At 44.9% G+C, this 19,825-nt stretch overlaps 1 protein-coding gene across 2 annotated transcripts in view; it reads right to left on the bottom strand.

Annotated features, from left to right (window-relative positions):
• HCN4 (hyperpolarization activated cyclic nucleotide gated potassium channel 4) overlaps positions 1 to 19,825 on the bottom strand; it is a 112,100-nt gene that overhangs the window by 79,530 nt on the left and 12,745 nt on the right. For both annotated transcript variants that reach the window (XM_026068384.1, XM_026068383.1), the window contains exon 2: positions 1,445 to 1,868. In XM_026068384.1, the coding sequence (XP_025924169.1) occupies positions 1,445 to 1,868 (424 nt within the window). The remainder of the gene's footprint in view (positions 1 to 1,444; positions 1,869 to 19,825) is intronic.

Raw genomic sequence — 19,825 nt, forward strand, 5'->3', positions numbered from 1 at the left:
GCCCTGTCACGGCTACACGTACACCAGTATGAAGAAGCTAGTTTAACAACGGCCTAAGCCACCGACTCCCCTTTCCTGAGCATTCTCCTATTAGGCAACGGAGAAGCAAAGCAACCAAGGGACAACACAGTAGACCTGGAGATATTTCATTGCTCAGCTCAGTGTCTGACTTACTGAGTCACACTGGGAAAGACACTTCCACCTTATGTCTCTCCACCTCTCTATGCACTTCCTGCCTGTCTCTTCTATGAAGCAATTAACCTGGTAGTGTATTCTTCTGGGCTGTAGCTGTCTCTCCCTCTGCGCCTGTACAGCACCTTGTACAACGAGGCCCCAAGCTTTAGCAAGGCATTGTGCGCTGCTCTTAAGTGAAACATTCACAATTTGTAATAACACAGAGATGAAGCCTGGAATTTGTGAAGTATGTGCCAGTGCTCTCCCTCTTAGTCCATGATACTGTGAGGAAGAAACAGTTCTACTCTATCGTGAATTAGTCCTCTGGCAGCTTGGTGTGATATATCCATGACTTGCATGGCTGCTCTCCCTTAACATTCCCAGGAGCACACTTGGCATTAGATCATGCTCTGCATTAGGCTGAGCTCCAAAGCAGAGGAGAAGGATTGGGGAAGAAGATGAAACTGCCTTGACCAGCTTTTCTTGTCCTGAAAACATGCTCCTGACATGAAGAAAGCTGCAGAAAACTCTCTCTCTGCTTTGGAGAGCACTAAGACGGGAAAAAGTAACTCATTCTCAAGCTGTTTGTAAGATTGTAAGAACCTCCCTGGGACTAGCCCAGGGCCCAGGGGTCGTGGGTGCTCTTGCTTTACACCACGTTGCTCTGCCTTTAAGCAGACCCTATTTGTCTGCAGATTGCCTTTTCCTTCCTCTTCCCATTAATGTGGTGTCAGAGAATTTAGAAAGCGAGAAGGTTATAAATACATCACCAAGCCATTTCTTCAAGAGACGAGCATGTAACAGAGGAAGTTGCATGGGTAAACAAATACCACAGGTTCCTGCAAATCAGCTGCCTCGAGACCCCTCCTCTGTGCTGTCTCTAGACCCTTCTGGTGTCTGGGAGGGCAAGACCAAGCTGTCTGCCTAACTTCTTCCCTCACAACTCTACAACTCTACAGCTCTACAACTTCACACATCCTTCAGGGGAACCAGCTGTACTTACTCACCTCTCAGACCATGCATCATCACCCTGGATTGTACAATGACCCTGAAGGAGATGACAGTACAGTCTCAAGTGACTAAGTAACAATACACTGAAGGCCCCTTTGGGAACCGGCTAAAAGCAAAGTGTTACACTCAAGATGTGTTTCTTTAGCATTTACACTGCGATAAAGTAGGAGAATGGGCATTCAGTGAAAGCGCCTTTGTGTAACAGTAGGGTAAGTGGAGAAGAGATTAAGGATGCATGTGCACCACAGCCTCTGCTCACCTCCTCCCACTGGTGAATATAGCGGATGAGCCGGGAGAGCCGCAGAAGCCGCAGGAGGCTGAGGATCTTAGTGAAGCGCACGATGCGCAGTGCCCGGGCTGTCTTGTACACCTCAGAATCAATGCGAGTTTCAACAATCAGGAAGATGTAGTCCACAGGGATGGAGGAGATAAAATCCACCACAAACCAGCTCTTCAGGTATTTCATCTTGATCCTCTGTGGGTCAAGGATGATCTCTGTGTTGTCCTCCACCACAATGCCTGTTCGGAAGTTGAGGACAAGGTCGATGAGGAAGAACGTGTCCGAGACCACATTGAAGACAATCCATGGCGTAGTGTTTTCGTCCTTGAAGAATGTGATGCCCACAGGTATGATGATCAGGTTCCCTACCATCAGGAGCAGCATGGTCAAATCCCAGTAAAACCTGGACAGCAAGACAGAGACACGTGAGATCAGCCATAGAGTTGGAGAACAGGGAGCCCAGGTCAACAGAACTGATCTGCTTTATACATCTCTAGTGTCACTCATTTCCTAGGCTTTGCTAGTCTGCCAGATGTATTCCCAGTGTCCAAGCTGCTAATGTAATTAAGTGCTTAATATCATAGGGACACTCATATTCTGGCTCAGAGGGTACAGAGAAGAATCGGGTGCAGGGCTGGACATATTCACTTCAAAACTCTGACTGGGACTTCAGGGCAACCCAAGGAGAGACAGAAGTATTTATACATATGATAAGGACCACACAGTTACCACAGCGAGTATTATAAAAAGAGAGAGAGAACGAAGATTTGGAAGGGCACAAAGTTGGCATGCCAATATAACCACTTGGGGTTAACATCATCAGGCTTGCTCCTACTGTCTGATTCTTCTTCAGAATACTGACAGCATTGGGATCAGGATGCAACTGCAGACCCTGCCAGGATCCAGAGCGTTCGGTGTAGGTTTCTTGCTGAGCCAAGCTTATGCTGAACTTGGACTTTAGGAGTTTAGTCATCACTCTGTAGACTTCCATGTCATACAGAAATGATCAGTAAAGCTCAGAGTCATGCACCTGTACATATTTCATATTAAAAGCAAGCATGGACAATATTTAACTGCTGTGCCATGAAAAAACAGTCTCCAAGAGGCTTATCTTCTCTTTAGTGGCAAGTCAATATTATTCTGTGGCCCTTACAACTACATTCATTTTGATTTTTGAAGGGACACACAGTCTGTGTATAATCTCTTATTTATTTATTTATTTTTAAGATTTTTCCCAGGTCTTAGTGTACAAGATACACAATCACGTGATGTTGCTGCAACTCACCCAGAGTGAGAACTGAAAATTTTTCTGGGTTTCATACTTTGTTGAGGAGTTTCACAAAGAAGCCCCATTGCCCAACATAGTGGTGCTCCAATCCCCTCCAGATGTTTCACGGGTAGAGATGCCAATGTACTGTGGCTTCATATTACCAAGATTTCATCAGTTCTACCTTGTATACTACAGGGCAGTTACTATTACACTGTGAGGTATCATAAATAATTTAAATTAAGGCGCACTTGTCACAGTAAATGAACAAAGTGAAGAGCAAACTGATTATTGTGTTTGGTTCCTTAAGATGTGACATTCAGAAAACTGCAGTGGCTCCAGTCAGTCATACAACCTGGCAGGGTGTTTATATTATTATTACTCTCGTGAGTACCAAATAAGCCTACTTCCACAGAGTATGAAAAAAGGCGACAGCAAGTTAACAGTACTAAAGGACTCAAACACAAGGGAGAGAACTGTGCCCTCCTTTAAACCAGATCACCTCACTACCAGTGAATTCAACAGAGTCATTCTGGATTCACCACAACGTAATAAAGGAAACTATGGGGTCTGCAGAAGGAGAACATCCACGTGCTGCTTGCTTATCTATCTAATATATTACAGTCCAAACATTAAAATGTTCTAGGAGAAAAGGAGATCCTCAAAATCTAGATTTGGTAAGAATTGTTCAGCTTAAGCCCATGCCTTGGACCAGACTCTGAGCACCCGCAGAGCAACGTTGCTTTAGTGAGGTCTATGGCATGACAACCATTCAGGCCAAATAAGGATCTGGTCTCTCATCTTAAGTTCGTTAAACTCATAAAAGCAAAATAAAAAGGGCAGAATATGCCTCAAAAGCCTTCTCTGCATAGATTATCTCTCCCTGATAAGAATATAACACTTCAAAGGACCTATAAAGCATATTTAAGATTCCAACTATTACACATGTACAGACAAGGTCACAAACCAGCACACCTACAGTTTTCAGAAATATTCAGCAGAGGCTGATGGCAACTGACTTTAATATGAGCAAACTTAGGCACTAACAACGTTTCTAAAAATGTCATCAACTACCTCTGTCTTGCTTTCAAGGTGTCATGCCCCTGCAGGCAAGATACCATGCAATCCTTCACCTAATATAAAAGTGAAGTAGATGCTGGTAGACACCCAGCAATGAGATAGGTCCATGTGTTTCTAAGAGCAGGGCCATGTCAGACAGTAATATGTCATACAGTAATAAATACAAATCTAAGCTGTGGTCTTCCTTATTAAGGGCCTGAGATGACGCTGCAGCTTTCCTAGTCGATTAATCTAGCTAATCGCACAACAGCAGGAAGTCTGGAAGCAGTGTGTATATTATTACCAAAAATAAATAACTTCCCAGCCACCTTTAATTTCCCCGTTGGGATGCAAAAGCAGATATGCACAAGAAAATTTTTTTCCCCAAGTTTCAAGTGGATGGCATGAGACAGACCTGGCCAGACATGCAAAGATGTAAAGGTAAATGGCTTTCTTCAGCCATCATTGGAGTTTTGCCCCTTATTTCTGCGTGAGCTGGCAATTTCAGTGGTCAGCGGCAACTGGGGACAGTGGCAACGCTGGCACGGACTGCTCACAGTTCAGGCGAGAGGGTTTCCCCACACAAGCCTTGTGGAACGCTTCCCGCCTGATTGCAGCACTCCCTGCTGCCCCAGGCATCACAGTCACGCTTAGTCAGGCCACGGGCAGCTGTCCTGCATCCTGATCTACAGCATTTCTTGCTATTCTGACTTTGGGATCCTCAGACTCATTTCACACATGCTTTCCAGTCCCAATCTGCAGCTTCCAGTTCTACTGCTGAGCTGTTCACAGAGAGTCAAGGTTTGCAATGGGGACAAGCAGAGATGAGGTGCTAAAGTTCATTTACATGTGTGAGTTCTCCTCAGGTGTGTACTAGTGACTCAAGAATATTGTCACAGACTTCCTTTGCTTTTGATATTTAAAAGCTATCACTTACAAAACATAGATGATAAACCTTTGTATCCAATGCTCTGACTGCTAATAAAAGGGTATCCAAAGTGACAGGGAGGAGATAACCTTCAGACTCTAGAAAAGAAGTAGAAAAAGCTGAAAATCAACAAGAATTTGGTCTACACACTATTCCAGCATAGCAAATCCAGCTGTCTTTGAAATGTAAACTTCCTAGAAGCCAAAATTTAACTATTAGGATTCCACAGCTCCTGCACATTTTAATTTTATTCACAGGTTAAGTACGATCTGCTCAGTGTGGCATCACTGAATTTAGACTGAATTTAGACTCTCAGGGACCGCAACACCTCAGAGGTCTAATACCATCCATGTGTCATTTTGTATTTACACTGAGGAACATCTTTTCACTCCCTGTAAATTATTGGCCAGAATGAGTAACAGTGCATGTGATGTATGTAAGGGCAAGCACCAGCTATTAATAACCCATGCTTTCTGTATTTCTGTTGTTCCTTTCACCCAGGGATTCCACAGAGCTGACAGTGATGAAACCAGCTCCACAGCACCCAAGAGAGGCAGATGGAGTTATTATCCCTGTCCTACAGCTAGAGAAGCCACATGGCAAAGTTGAGAGAATGGGATCTGCCCACCTAAGTCTGAGGCAAAATAAAGGTTAGGATCTGAGCTTGATCCTCGAGTCCGAGCAGATCTGCAACTTGTCATATGGCTTGAACGAGAGTCTAACAGAGACTTGTCTCATGGACATCTCCCTCTGACTCCGTCTTGCTTCTCACACTTCTCTTCCTGTTTTCAAACCTACATAAAAATTAATAAGTATGAATGTACTGTTTTATTATAGTCGACTTAGTGAGACTGAGCAGCTCACAGCACAGGGAACAGCCAACACTATATAAACCAGACGCCTTGTTCTAACATTCTTGTTTTAATACTACATTCTCACTCTATGCACACTTTGTACAGCCAAAAATCACATGGTAACGTGCACCTCTACCTCTGAGCTGTTAATTCCTAACACATTGTTTAGTTATAACAGAATGCGAGTTAGTGTAGGCATAGACACTTCATGGATAAATGTTCTTTAAACATATTTGATAACATAAAGTTGATTTGATAGTATGAACACTTCATAGGTATCAGTCTGTGGGTTTTGACCAGAAAGTTAGATCAGCTTTCTGTTCTGTCTAATGCATAATGTAACAGCAGGCTAGGAATATTGCTTTCAGATGTCTTTTATTTATTAAATAAACCTTGCTTTTCCCAAACCTTGATGCAGTGTAACCATTTACAGTGCATGAGCTCAGGAAGCGTAGTGATTGCTGGACTGAAAATAATGAATCGCAGAGGTTAGGCTGGCCGGCATTACTGTGTCAGTCTAGCATTCAAAGACTGTCCTGGAGCGGGGCACATTTGTGGCCTTAACTTCTGTTCTTCTTGCTTGGTAGTGTTTGCACTGTCAAGAGAAAACAGACTTGAGCAATCTCACCTCTAAATTAACAAAGCTTTCGGATGTTTTCAGCTTTTGCTGAAAGGCAGCCAACTCTGGATTAAAGTGAGGAGCTGCCTGACAGTGCACAGAAAGGAAGCAAAAATAAAAATGCATCTAACTGAAAATGTCCGGGAGCCAGGATATTCTCACCAGCAGTGGAATTTAGCTCAGACACCGTGGCTAACCTTCCTAACCTTACAAGAACAGCTCTTTAATGAACATATCTTGCTAAGACCAAAACCAAACACAAATCCAATTGCTCTACCCAAGGCCAGGCCGGCGCGCTGGCTCAGGGCTGACTCAAGGAACAGAGTGCCACCTACTGAGTCACGAACACAGCTAGAGCCTCTGCTTTGCACGGGGAGGAATTGCTACATTATTCCTTTAAGCAGCTGACAAAAATCCACCCTTTTTGGCGGAGTGGCAGCTCCCTTCCCCCTGTCAGGAAGGCCTGCTGAATTATACACTGCTGCGCACACCAGCAACTAGCCTGACAGCAAAGAGGTTGCACTTTAATTCCCAGGACTGCTAGTCAGGCTAGAAATAGAAATCATCTTTTGTAAAGAGCATTAGCAGATGTTTGTGTGGCTGCAGCAGCGATGGTGGGAGGAAAGTTTACTCCAGAACACAGCCGCTCGCTCAGGCTCCTGAAAAGAGAGAGGAGAGCGAAAAAGAAAGGCGCAGGAAGAGGTCCTTCCCTCTCCTCGGAGGTATTGCTTCTTCCAGGTAGGAGTAGGTGTATTTCTGTTGGAGAGTTACAAACTTTGCATTATTCACAGAGATAATAGGAGGAGCGGGGTGATTCACTGCTTCTAAATACACGAAAGGCCACTTAACCAGCTACCTAGAGCAAGAATTCACTCGCTAGATAAATTGGTTTATTTATGGTGATTTATTCAAATACTTGAAAACCTCTTTGAGATGAATACCCACAAAAAGAATTAGGGATTCATATGACTTACAAAAATACTCTGTGTGGTAAATAATGGGAAATGTTTAGGGGGACCCATTTAAAGACTGAGACAAACTGTTTTAATTCCTCCTGACCAATCTATGCAAATAAAGTGTATTCTCTGGCATCCCGAATAAACCCCTGAGAGCGCTGATAATGAGCCATGCCTTACGGCAGCAGGGGGCAAGGAGCTCTCCCATGTCCCAACCCCTTCTGGAGCTTCCTAGCCTTCTACTTTGGCAGCGCTGGCCGCTTCCCATCCAGATGTGGTTATTCCCACCCATTGAAGAGCCCTGGACAGTGGCAGCCTGAACCGTTCACCTCTTCGAACCTCAGTAGCATGATCATCACGTTGCCTCAGCTGGGTATCGGACAGTAACCGGCATGAACATGGCCCCGAGTTATTAAGATGGGATACAGTTCTGCACATGATTAACTTTCCGACCAGGAGCAAGAGGCCTGTTAACCAGTGATGGATCGGCAGCGCTGACGTAAGCGGGGAGACGATCGGAGAAGCACCGAAACGCAGAGGGCTATCACACGGTAACGCGCCCGCCACAAAGGAGGCGCGTGCCTCGGAGCACTTCTTTGCATGGAGATTTCTTAAAACTCATGTTTTGTCTTTGACAAAATTTTCCCTGAATGCAACTGTCAGTTTGACTTGAGGCAAGGTATTTTCTACGGTCTGTATTTAGCCCTTCACTTAGATTATCTTCAGTCTACATAATTGCTCACCTAATCCCCTCTGAACAGCGCAGACTTCCATGCTGTGTCTGGAGTTTAACACATATGCTCACATTATTACTTTCAAATATAATATACACAGATTGCGGTGAGTGGAAAATGAGGAGAGCTATCAGTTACGTAATAGTTGGAGGTGGCCCTTGGAGTCCAAGCAAGGCAGCAGGCCAGCTTCTGTTGTTCTGGCGTCGAGTTTTTAATCTAACATTGCATCAGTAAACAACGATCAACACCACGCGCTTTGCAAAGTAATGCTGTACGTTAATGAAACCCGCAGACCTAAGGAAGACGGCCTTATCATCCTATATTACACATAGGGAGACTAGGAGATACGAAAGATTTAAGTGACTTAGTCAGAGGTCGCACGCGTACCAGAAAACATGGATTCCTTGTTCCAAAAGTGGTTATATACTCTAATGTGAGCAGTAGCACCGAGGAGAAAATTTCCATTCTCTTTCATTGTAAAAATAGAAATGTACACAGTGATACTCTTATTCCAGCTGTAATACTTGACAATTTGCAAACAGCACGTTTGAGGCATTGATGTATTTACCCTATTATAACACAGTACGTTATGATTTATGCTCTTTCTTTAACTTAGAGAATGCACTGTATCAATACGAATTCCTTTAAATTGCTAGTTCATTGACACTACCTACAACACACCCACTCTATTTTCAGCCTTCTTAAAGAGACGAAGATTTGCAGGACTGAGATGTTTACAGGCGACTTCAAAAGAACTGGGAACTAGTAAAGCAGACCTGATGTCCAAGGTAATCTAGCAGAGAAGGCGTTTAGCTACAACACCCAACAGCCCAAGGCACTGAGTAACTCGGGACTTTGGGAGCTGTTGACCCAAGCGTTGCCTCCCGCGCAGGTCGCCCTCCCAAGCGGTCAGAGTGGACGCCGACAGGCCCCAGCCCTGGGGGGCTGGCGACCCCCTCGGGCAGGCACGGGGCTTTTCTTGCTCTAGCTACAAACTCTTGGGCCTTGTCCTCCCGCTGGCTCCAGGCAAAAGCTGCAGAACCCAAAGTGAGCTCATTACTAGGAGACTCCCCCTTTTTCATCAAATATTAACTAAAAAGTCTAATCACCCAGCCTTTGCCTTGGATGTGCTCTGGGCGGAAGGGAGAACATGCCGCACGCTGTGAGCTCCAGAGGAATCTCTTTCTCCTGGGCTCTCCTGGCCAGCCAGGAGTCTCAGCGCTGTCTATCAGAGCAGCTAGAGGAGTCACCAAGCAACAGACTGTCCTTCGCAAACTCCAGGACAGACACATTTCCGTGGCCTCCATGTAGTACCACTGATGGGTCTAAAATCGCCTTGGTAGTTAGCCAAGGCAGACAGTCCCGACAGTCCGAGCCTCTGCTGGAACAACTTCACTCCCTTTGCTGTTTTTCTGTCTCAGAAACTCAAAATACGTTGTATTATCTTTGTGCTGAAGTGCACCAGGATGAACCAAAACCACATTAAGAAAAGTACTCTTCAAGCACGTAAAAAAATACGGAGCCTTATCCCAAAGAGCTGCTGACTCTCCTCCTTGTAGGTGCATATAACTTTCATTCAGACAGGGAAACTGATGCAGAATTTAAACCATTTGACCAAGGCAACACCACTCTAACCACTAGACAGTACCAGCTTTCACTCAAGTTTCTCCAAATGCCACACAGTGTATGTTCTCACGCGAACGAAACAGCAAGTTGTATTGCTAAGCCCGGTTTCATGGAGACCGAACAAACCTTTCCGGGTGTTGCTTCATTACGGTCTGAGGCATGTCAGGACAGAGGAGTTGATGTAGACCACAGTGCTGCTGCCTGGCTTGCACGTGTCCTGGGATAATTAGAGTTCTGGACATCTAAAGGCAACATCTATTAGCTAATCCTGCAGTGTGTTTGATAGAAATTGTATAAGCGTTTTCAAGGGTTTTATGTGCAATCTGCCACTCAATAAATGCAAATGTATTGGAACACTTTAACCTGCTCCTTGGCCTGCATACGCATACTGTATCACTCAGAAACAGTATGCTCCTGTGTTTCACTTCCAGTGGTGATGAGACACAAACTTGTCACACAGACGAGAAAAGTCACCCTGGATCCTGCGCCAAGCAGGCAGCGGACCACTATCCTGAACTCGCTCTGCTCTCCTGCCTGTAGATACCTGCCTAACAAATTAAACCGTATCTTAAATCTATACTTAGAACCCAGTCTTCCCAGAAAAGAAAAAATAAACAAGATTTCTTTTCCCCCTTCAGTGAATGCGTACACATAAACAGAAGGAGCCACAAGAGACCTTGTTTGTTCAGAAACTCCCAGGCTGTAAATTTGCAGTATCGAAGCCAGTAGAGCACACATCCCATTTCTGACTAAAAGCAGCATTAGCAATATTTTCTCACTTGCCTGGATGCAGCTATTACTAGCTCACGGAGAATTCCCCTGTATGAAGCTGCAAACGAAGGGAGATTTTTGTGGGTACTTCCCGTGGCAAAGCTTGTTGCCTCTCTTCTTTGAAGACCCAGAGAAAGAACATTTACACACTGAACCTAGACAACCTACTGCTGTTCTCGTAGCCCCATTGCCCAGGATAAGGTGATCAAAGACACAAAGCATTCTGCAATGTGAATTCATTGCCAGAAGTGTCTGGAGAAAGCAATGGGAGGAAAATCCTGTTCAGATTCAATGGGAGATGTATAAGCACAAGGTTGCTGTAAAAGGAAACCAGATCAGTGCAACTGCTGGCGAGCCAAGCTCTAACCATTCTGGATGGGCTTTTCTCCCTCCTGGTGATGCTGCATGAGACCATTTCAGGCTCCCTGTGGAGGGAAGCTGTGGACAGACTGCAACCTGCTGCTGTTGGTTTGGGGATCACCTCCTATAAAGCCACATCACTGCATAAGATGTGGTTCTTCTCCAGGGCCTTCCTCATCAGACTTCATCAGAAGAAGGAACCAGCAAGACCACATCCCCCCTGACTTAAAGAATTACGTAGAATTTTCTATTCACCGTATTTTACCAATACTGCAGGAACCCTTCTGCCCATGGTGTAAAGCGCAGGGCAGAGAGCCTAACTGCCTCTTCATACCCCAACATACTGCACTGATATCTGTGTTCTGATTTCCGCTTCCTCTGCCTCCCATGCCTAATGCCAAGGGTTTTCAAGGTGGTAGATGTGTATTGATTTAATAGAGCTCCCAGCATACATTATGCATAAGATTGACATACTAAAGGCCTGGCAATTCTGCATTGTTTGATCTTCTGAAATCTCTCGCTTGTATGAATATGGAAAAGTTCCTCTTTGTTTGCTGCCCATTGATCCAGACTTTGACCCTTCTGTGTGTGCATTTATCTCTGATGATTTAATAATGAAAAAGACCAACAGAGGGAAGGAAGGAAGCCCCTTTAAGGGGGCTTATTGCCATGGCAACTTGCCATATGTTGTTGCAGAGAATGGACAGATCAATAAAGGCTGCAGCATCCAAGTCACCACGAATATGTTGTGGAATGTAAAGGACTAAGGCATAAAGACATGCATAAGTTGTGACATTATGAAGTTCAGGCCCTGGCCTAAATCCAACATCCAGAGTGACTCAAATTCAAACATTTGGGCAGTCTGTCACAAGGACGGATTTGCACTAGGGAGTTCTGAATTGTCTCAAAAAGCAGGGATATTTGGGCCAAAGTTATGATTTGTACCCATGCATACACAGGAAAGGGAGTGTGTCTTATTTAGAGCACCCAGACCCCAATCTCATCCAGACACGCAGATACAGATTTCAGAGCCTAGTTCTCTGAGTCTGGTCTTTCACCCCTGCTTGCCAGAGTGGTGCCAGTCACTCAGACTTACAGAATTCAGTGCTGCAGGTACAGGTTTTATATCTGTATAGATAGTGAAGATATGTGCATGTATGCATGTATATTCAGAATAAATGCTACTGCAGGAGTGGCAGAGAACATATGCCACCACTTGATAGACCATGTATCTTCCATGATTATACTTCTCTTGAGAAGTTACAGGGATGACAGGCTGGATTCTTAGCTATTTCACCTTGACACGGCCCTGTTGACATCATACAAGTTTACATGAGATGAGGATGCGAGCCTCTTTACTGGGAACCCACATTGACTAAAATTAAACACTAAAATAGGGCAGAGAGATGACGTGAGTCACATACCAATGTATTGTCACACGGACGTTAGATAAGAAGCACAACTGAGAAAGTGGAGGGCAGTGGAGGAGACTGCTCTGCACTCTGCTAGCTGTTGCTTTGTTTTGAATTGGCAAATTCGTGCCCACATGCTCTGCAGTAGTCCACAAAGAGTGGAGAAAGGCATGCAGCAGACAGCCGAGTCATCTGCCAGGCTGAGAAAAAGACTTCTGGCCATATGAGATGCTAAAAACGTTCCTCAGAGATATTGCTGTGCCACAGCTTGGCATTGATTAGGAATCAGGATTCCAGTCTTCACAAATGAAAACTGGGGTGAAACAGATGGTTTCTTCTAATAACATTCCCAAACCCTTATTCAGGCTCCTAGAGCCATAAAGAACCCAGGTTTGGGACAACCACCATAACTTTTGAACCATGCATCACCAGGACAACCATCTCTGCAACAGGACATCAGTGGGCTTAAGCAACCTTCAAAACAATTATTTACGTAGTTTAGCTGAGAGGCTGGCCATTTACATCTGGTTCCTTTAAACTGAAAGACCAACAAATGGAGGAAGGGGTCTACAGCCTTCCTGAGCCTGAGGATGGAGCAAACCTGAGCCTTATCCAGCTCAGGCTCAGGTCTGATCCATCCTCAGGCTCAGGAAGCCATTTGAATCCTTTTACTCAATGAGATACCTCTTTGTGTGCTTGCAGGATGAGGCACATGTGCTGTCTCACATGCTCTCTTCAACTTTTAAAGTTAAAATCTTTCAAGAATAAATCAGTGAAACAAGATTAAATTGATTTTGCTGTTGTGAAGATTTACGTCTGAGACAAGCAAGAGCATCTGCCAGACTGCAGTAGCTGTGCATGTTTACTCTTACCACTCTGCTCTGGCCCTGGATGTATCAGATGGGGGGAAAAAAGAGCTTGACCTTTTTTCCTGCTTAACAGCAGGGGGGAATCCAAAAGCTACCAGAGACAGGTAATGGAAAGCTGCTTTTTTTCAGTAGTCTGCTGGAATGATTATATCCAAAGCTCTGTTAATCCAAAGACCCAAACTTCCTAAACTTCAGGCTCACTGAGGAGAAAGCTGGAGTGACAGAAGATGTTCCCTGCAGGTAGCTTTCGTCCCTGTGAAGCACAATTCACCACAGATAACTAGTATAACTACTGGTTATGTTAAGAAGAGCTGGAAGAGAGTTCATTCCCAACTTACACCTCCAAGTCAAAAGCTTTCTTTAACAGGTCTTACCTCTGTGTTAATACCACCTCAGCCAACAGGGATGCCAACTCTGGTGCAAGTTTTCTGCCTACTCTGTGAGCAGAAGCATGGCTCCCAGTTTCAGAGGCCGAGGAAATGTCAATACAGCAGTGTGTAAGAACCATGGATTTGAACGGATGGGGTAAATATTCTATACTGTTCCCAACTTCATCTTTTCAATCTCTTTCTTGAGAGGAGGGACTGGAAACCTGAAAGTGCAAGCTTCAACGAGAAGTGCCAGCCACGAGCCCCTCCAGCTCTCTGTGAGGAAGAGAAGATGGATGTCGAAGGTGGGAGAAGGAGGGGAATAAGACATCTAAAACTGTAATGAGGTAGGGACTATGTGTGTTTCAGTTTCAAAGGTGGAAAATATTTTTCTCCCCAAACTCCTCCTGGCTGCTGCTATCAGACTCGCGTTTGCATTGAGTTATTCAGACTGGACTGGAGCACAATGAATCCTTAAAGACTAATGCTGCTGGCATCTTGGGGCTATTCAGGCGTCCAAGACCCCAGACAAGAGATGAATCACCTTCTAAAAAATGCAGCAATTAAGGGGAAAAAAAGTCTAATCCCCTCTGACTATTTTAGGTCTCAGAAGAAACACACTGTGCTAAGGCTGTGCTTATTGTAGACATCCACGTGAATCCACTATCCCTTCCAAACATCGGATGCTGAATTAATTACTGCATATACGGAACCAATATGTGGCTTGCAAGAGATTTTTGCCTTTTGGTCTCAGAGCACTTACAGCAGGTGGACAAGTCACACCAGCAGCTTCTGACAGCTGGGGAAACTGAGGCAGGGAGATGCAGTCATTTCTGCAGTGCCTCCCTTGCGCACACGGGTCCACAGGGGAAAGGAGAAGAGAAGCCAGAGCTCCCAACATCCATTCCAGCAGCTTAAGGGCAACAGAGAGAGGCAGATGGGATGAAGTGTACGCACAAGCTTAACTCCGTTCGTTTAGGCCCTGCTAGTCTTTTCATGTGCTTTTCTCCACATAGGGAGATTTTGCCTCACAGATGCAAAGTGCTAAGATAAGCCTGCACAGCTTCTAATCCACAGCTTAGCACTTCAGCTCCGTAGAACGGCAGTTCCTTCTGCAAGGAGCCGCTGTGCTCCCAAGCCTTTTTAGGTGTCTCAGAGACTATTATTTGTTGGCCGGACAAGCATTTCTGCACTGAACTGACTGAAATGAGGAGACCCAGCAGAAGCTCATGGGCAGCAGGAATCTTAGGGAAAGAAGAGGAAGCATGAGGGAACTGACACGTTATACGTCCTCGTTTTTTTTTTAAAGGCACAAAATAGATATTTAAGTGACGAATGTTATTAGTTTTAATTAATAATAAGAAAAAAGACTGTTTTGGTGTGTGCTCTGAGATAGGAGAGTGGAAAACTCAGAAACTCTGGATATTTAAAATACATTCTCCTAGAAGAGATACCTTCAGACACACTCTTCATCCAAAGAGGATGCTTTGAATCACCAGTGATACAGAATATGAAAAATTCAATGGCCAGATTTGGGGCATATAAGACCCTTCCCCTCACATCAGATCAGCAGGAGCTTTTTGGCTCTTCATCTTCCCGTGTGGCATGGAGCATGCTACACAACGCTCCTGTAACGGGAGCTTGTGCTGGGATCATCGGGGCATTTCCACTTAACACATATTGGGCTTCTGCCGGGACTCAGGACATTGACGGATCTCTCCAGCTCTTTCCAGGACATACTGCAAATTTCTCTAACTTTTGGTCTTTTGTAGAAAGGGCACATCTCTGTGGTGTGGTGGGGATGTTCAGGGGGTTCTCCTGTTATCAAACTTCTCATCCATGTTGCAGGGCCTCAGTGACCCCCACACTCCTTTCCAACTCTTTCTTCAGTTAATAAAAGCTCGCAAGCAAGATCTTACTCCAGTCTCCTCTTTCCTGACCATTCAGAATCCCCACTGCAATCAACAGGAGTTTGCATAATATCTCTCTCTAAAAAAAAATACACAGAACAGGAAAACACTGGCTGCAAAACACAGCGGCTTGCTCTAACTGTATTAGAGCATCCAGTGCTGTTCCTCCAATATATATAGCACTTTTCTGCCAGAGGCATCCAGACAAATAGCGATGGGCACCATTAAGAAATGCTTAGATAAATCTTTTCCAGTATGGGCTGGGCCTGATCTGCTCTATTTAAGTCAATGGAACACAGCCACTGAGCCCTGGGGGAGCAAGTGCCAGCCCTAAATCATTTCTTTGATTAATTGTTCTTGGGAAGGAAGAATTCATTAAGTATTCAGCTCAGCAATTAGAAATAAATATATTTTTAGAATGAACAACCTGCCAGAAACAAGTTGTTTCAGAAATATATTCAGATTGATGCAGCCCATTTTCCATCAATACATAACAAGGAGGCTTCAGCCTGCCAGCTTCCCATCCTGGGACAGCAGGACATTGCAGGAGAGAGGTAGGACAGCTCTGACACTCAGAAACTGGCTGGGAATCCACACAACTAAAGTTCAGATTCTGTGAGCAGCTCTCCAGAAAATGATGTAATTTCTCCCTATGTTAATTTTCCAGACATTCATCAGGAATAAATGCCCTTTCCGATTTCACAGGAATATTCCAAAGCTAGGTTTACAAGCAGAGGGGACAGTGCAGATACGATAGTGATGAAAACCCAGTAAATAGCGACAAAAACCCTAGTTGCACCTCAGCATCAGGGCTTGGACACGCAAACCAAGTGAATGCGAAATAACCATCTCTTTAAAGCTTTTCGAACAGGTGACCAATACAACTCCCACAGTAAACGGGTATAACCGAAACACGCAAGTAGTTACGTTTACACACTGAACAATCATCAAAAGAACAGTGGGACAGATATCTGTCCTCAGGAGGTGACACCTGAGCACTCTCCTGCCTATTTGAGATCCCACTGACACATGAGGTGTAAGTGTGTAGTTTAAATCTATCTGATCCTGTTTAAAATTGATCAGTACACATTGTGTGTCTGCCCAAAAATAAGCTGACTGCTCTCAGCAACGTGCAGGAGAATCCAGAAAACAAAAGAAAAGGAAAAGGACCGTCTTTTCGCTCCCTCAGCTTCTGCCCACGCAGACGCACGTGGGTGAGGACTGCGGATGGGCAGCTCTTCCCAGCAGCATCGCTTCGGAGGGAGACGCAGTGCTGCAAGGGCAGGAGCCGGAGGTGCCCGTTATACAGACTTTCCACCTGACTACCTTCCCAGTGTGATAGACCCCCCACCCTTGGTCACCCAGGGAGGTTTTCCTCTGGCATGCTGAATCCTGGAAGTGAGGCTAACTACAGCAGATTGGAGCTGAGGAGCGTGCCGTCCATCTGGCAGGGCTCCTCGGAGTACAGTCTTGCTCAGGGTATCCCCAGCTGCAGCTGGAGCTGCTGCACCTCCTGCATAGAGCGTAGCAGCTCTCCCACTCCTTGGGAGAGCCTCTGCCCCGCTCAGTGACTCCATCCACCAGCCACAAGTGATGGGTGGTCCACAGAGCAGGTCAGAAGTGGTGCGAGACATCACAAAGCAGAAGCCTGGTGCTTCAAGCTTCAACTAGGCCTGTCTTCAGGAGAGAATGAAATCACAGTCAACTGCATGACATTGAATTACACCTCTGAGAAAGAGAAGAAACACCCTGATGAGGTTGTCCCCTTACTTCGAGGCAGGGACTCACCACAGAGCCCTTTCTACAAGCAGTACTTGGGGTGGATGAGGTCTATTCATGCCTAAAGACCAGAGAAGCACATACAACCAAGAGACGAACAGTGGCACTTTGTGCATGCCCCCCTACCCATCTAGAAAGCTGTACTTCAGGTCTGGAGTCTGGCAGAGGAAACCCCAGAAGATCCTAAATATGCTCTGGGTACTGAAAGTTACAGTCACAGAAGACTGTCCCAGACATCAAAATTTTATGTCTTAAAAGAAAAACCACATCTCATCGTTCGCTTCTGGTGCCCATTGGCAAGTCTGTTCCCTGCCCTGTTTTGGCAACAATGTCAATGGCTTTTTCCAGAAGCAACACAGGAACAAATTCTCAAAGGCTGTATTCTCTAAAATATTAAATATAGTTTTTTACTTCTACATATATAGGACCTAGTCCCAAAGCCACTGTAGCAGGCACTGACTTAGCCTTTGATTTTAGCAGAAGCAGGGATATGCTGTCATATTATGTAAATTAGCCAGGAATTTGTGTCCTTCAATAATGCCCGATTAGGTGATTTCAATGTTTTTTCTTTTAATTTTTAGCTAATCTACTCCCTCTGTTTAAGAAAGCTTAGTAGTAAGTAAGACAAAAGCTAGCATTTTCCTCCCTGATCTTCTAAATTCATCCCACTAGAAATATATTTGAGATGACTCAGCCCAACTGGCTGGCACCCAATGGTTCACAGAAAGGCTGAGCGAGAAAGAAGAGCAAAAGGATGGTTCGGTGATTCGGGTACCTGGGAGAATGCTCTGCAAGCCACTTGAGCCAACATCCTCAGCACTCCCTGGTTTCACTGGGAATGAGAAGCCTCAGAGCTGAGTGGATCTCTCACTCCGTGCTCTTCATCTGCCAGGCAGAGATAATGCGCTCCTGAATTCAGTGAGCATTGGGTGAATATATCTGAAAACTGCAAAACTCTCATACGCAACAGTAGTGGGACCACATAAGCGCTTTGGAAGGTGATCTTAAACAGTGTACCAGCATGTAGTAAGATAGCCTATTCTCTGGAAATTTTCAGTTCAATTGCCCCTGTAGGGCCTGACGGGTGTAAAAAAGTGGCGCCTGGAGAAGAAGTTTCCGAAGGTCAACGCTCAGACCAAAACTCCACCCTGAATTTTCCAGCCTTTGCTTGATTCTCTTTGTGCTCAGAAACAAGAGCAGAAAGTCTTTCACTGGTGTCCAGGAAAAGCAGATTGCAGATTAGCTCTGCTCTCAYGTATACACCGAAACATTTTAGCCCATTAGACATGCGGACTGTAAGTTATGGATCTCCTTTATGAAAGACACCATTGAGTCAGCAATAACTACTTTGTGGGCAAAGAACAGAAAATGCTGCGCTCTAAAACACTTCCACTGCAGCAATAGAGAGCCAGCCTCACTAAATCCCACTTTGAAGATCCATTCCACAAACATCAAAATGTGAACATAATCTTGTATCTAGCACTGTGGCGCAATATTAGCAGGTCTCAGACAGTGTAGACGCAGTGACCATACGTGCCTTAGAGATACGTGTGCCAGAGAGACGGGCTAGAAGTAGCTACAACGAGTGAAACGGATTCCTCCTGTCATTCCACCAACTGCAATGGATTCTCACCGAGGAATTCGGCTCCTTGTGTCTATTGAGGAAAACTAATTTCAAAGAAACGATGACTTCTCTTTCTGTATCCCCGAGAACCCCAGTGGGTAGAGAAATTTCACCCAGCACTGTAACAAGCCAGGGCTGGGGAGAAACGCAGCAGTTGTTAAGCAGCGCACAGCAGAACTGCGTAAGACTACTGCTTCAGGGCAGCACATGGATAAAACTGAAGCACACTGTTTAAGCTGTACTGGGATTACTCGCATTGGTATCTGGCTGTCTACAAAGGCTAGTAGTCTCCTCTGTCAATAGCCACGGATTTTGCATGATCAGAGAAGTTTATATTATAGCAAATCTATCTTATTTGAAATATCTTCCCTTTCTCCTTCTGAGCTAATCATGAGCATATATATTTTTCCTTTGAAAAACAGTTATCAAAGAGTCTGTGAAGAATTCTCTCCCATTCTTCCTGTGGTCAGCTGTAGGAAGGCTATGTGCCAGCTCGTACCATGACAGCTGGAGGTATCAACCATATGTCTTTTTCCCTAACTGGACTACGCATCTCAAGAATCCACATTTGGGACAGGTACAAGTTTCTGCTTACCAGTTTTCACTTGAAGAAGTTATTCCTTCCCTGCAAAAGCTCAGCAATTAGGATATGTACAGAAAGCAAGGCTTAAAGTCCATTTGTTGGCCAAGCTGAAGAATATGTGAGTGAGTAATGTCAAGGCATCTTGTTCAGCTCTTTCACAGCTTGTCTCTGTTCATCTTATCTAAAAGACTTGGAAAAAATGCTGATGGCCTGCCATTACTGAGAAAACATGTGTGTGATGATTACACTAGGGGAAGTGTTTAGGAACAGTTCAGCCTTGTGAAAATAATATCCTATAACAGCTGCCAAAATCAAAATCCCAGAGGGGTACCTCTCCCGAGTCCCCAAGTCATACACGACTTCTATGCATCAAAGTCGCCAACATCGATGCTCATGGACAGGCATTTTCTTTCAATATCTAAGGGAAGCCAACACCTCTGTCATTTCCTATTCACCATGGGGACTCTGCCCTGCGACAGGGGTTGGGCTGATTGGGGGACTGAGTTTCTGAGAAATGTCACTGTTTTTTTTTTTCCTTGCTTCTTTAATTTCAGCTATGGGAAACAGACGGCTGGAAAGACGTCTGATGTGTTTTAGGGTGGCAGGAATAGGGAAAAAGAGGTGGTGGTCTGGACTTGGGA

The sequence above is a fragment of the Apteryx rowi genome, unplaced genomic scaffold (assembly GCF_003343035.1).
Source record: "Apteryx rowi isolate R43461 unplaced genomic scaffold, aptRow1 scaffold_27, whole genome shotgun sequence".
Lineage (NCBI taxonomy): Eukaryota > Metazoa > Chordata > Aves > Apterygiformes > Apterygidae > Apteryx > Apteryx rowi.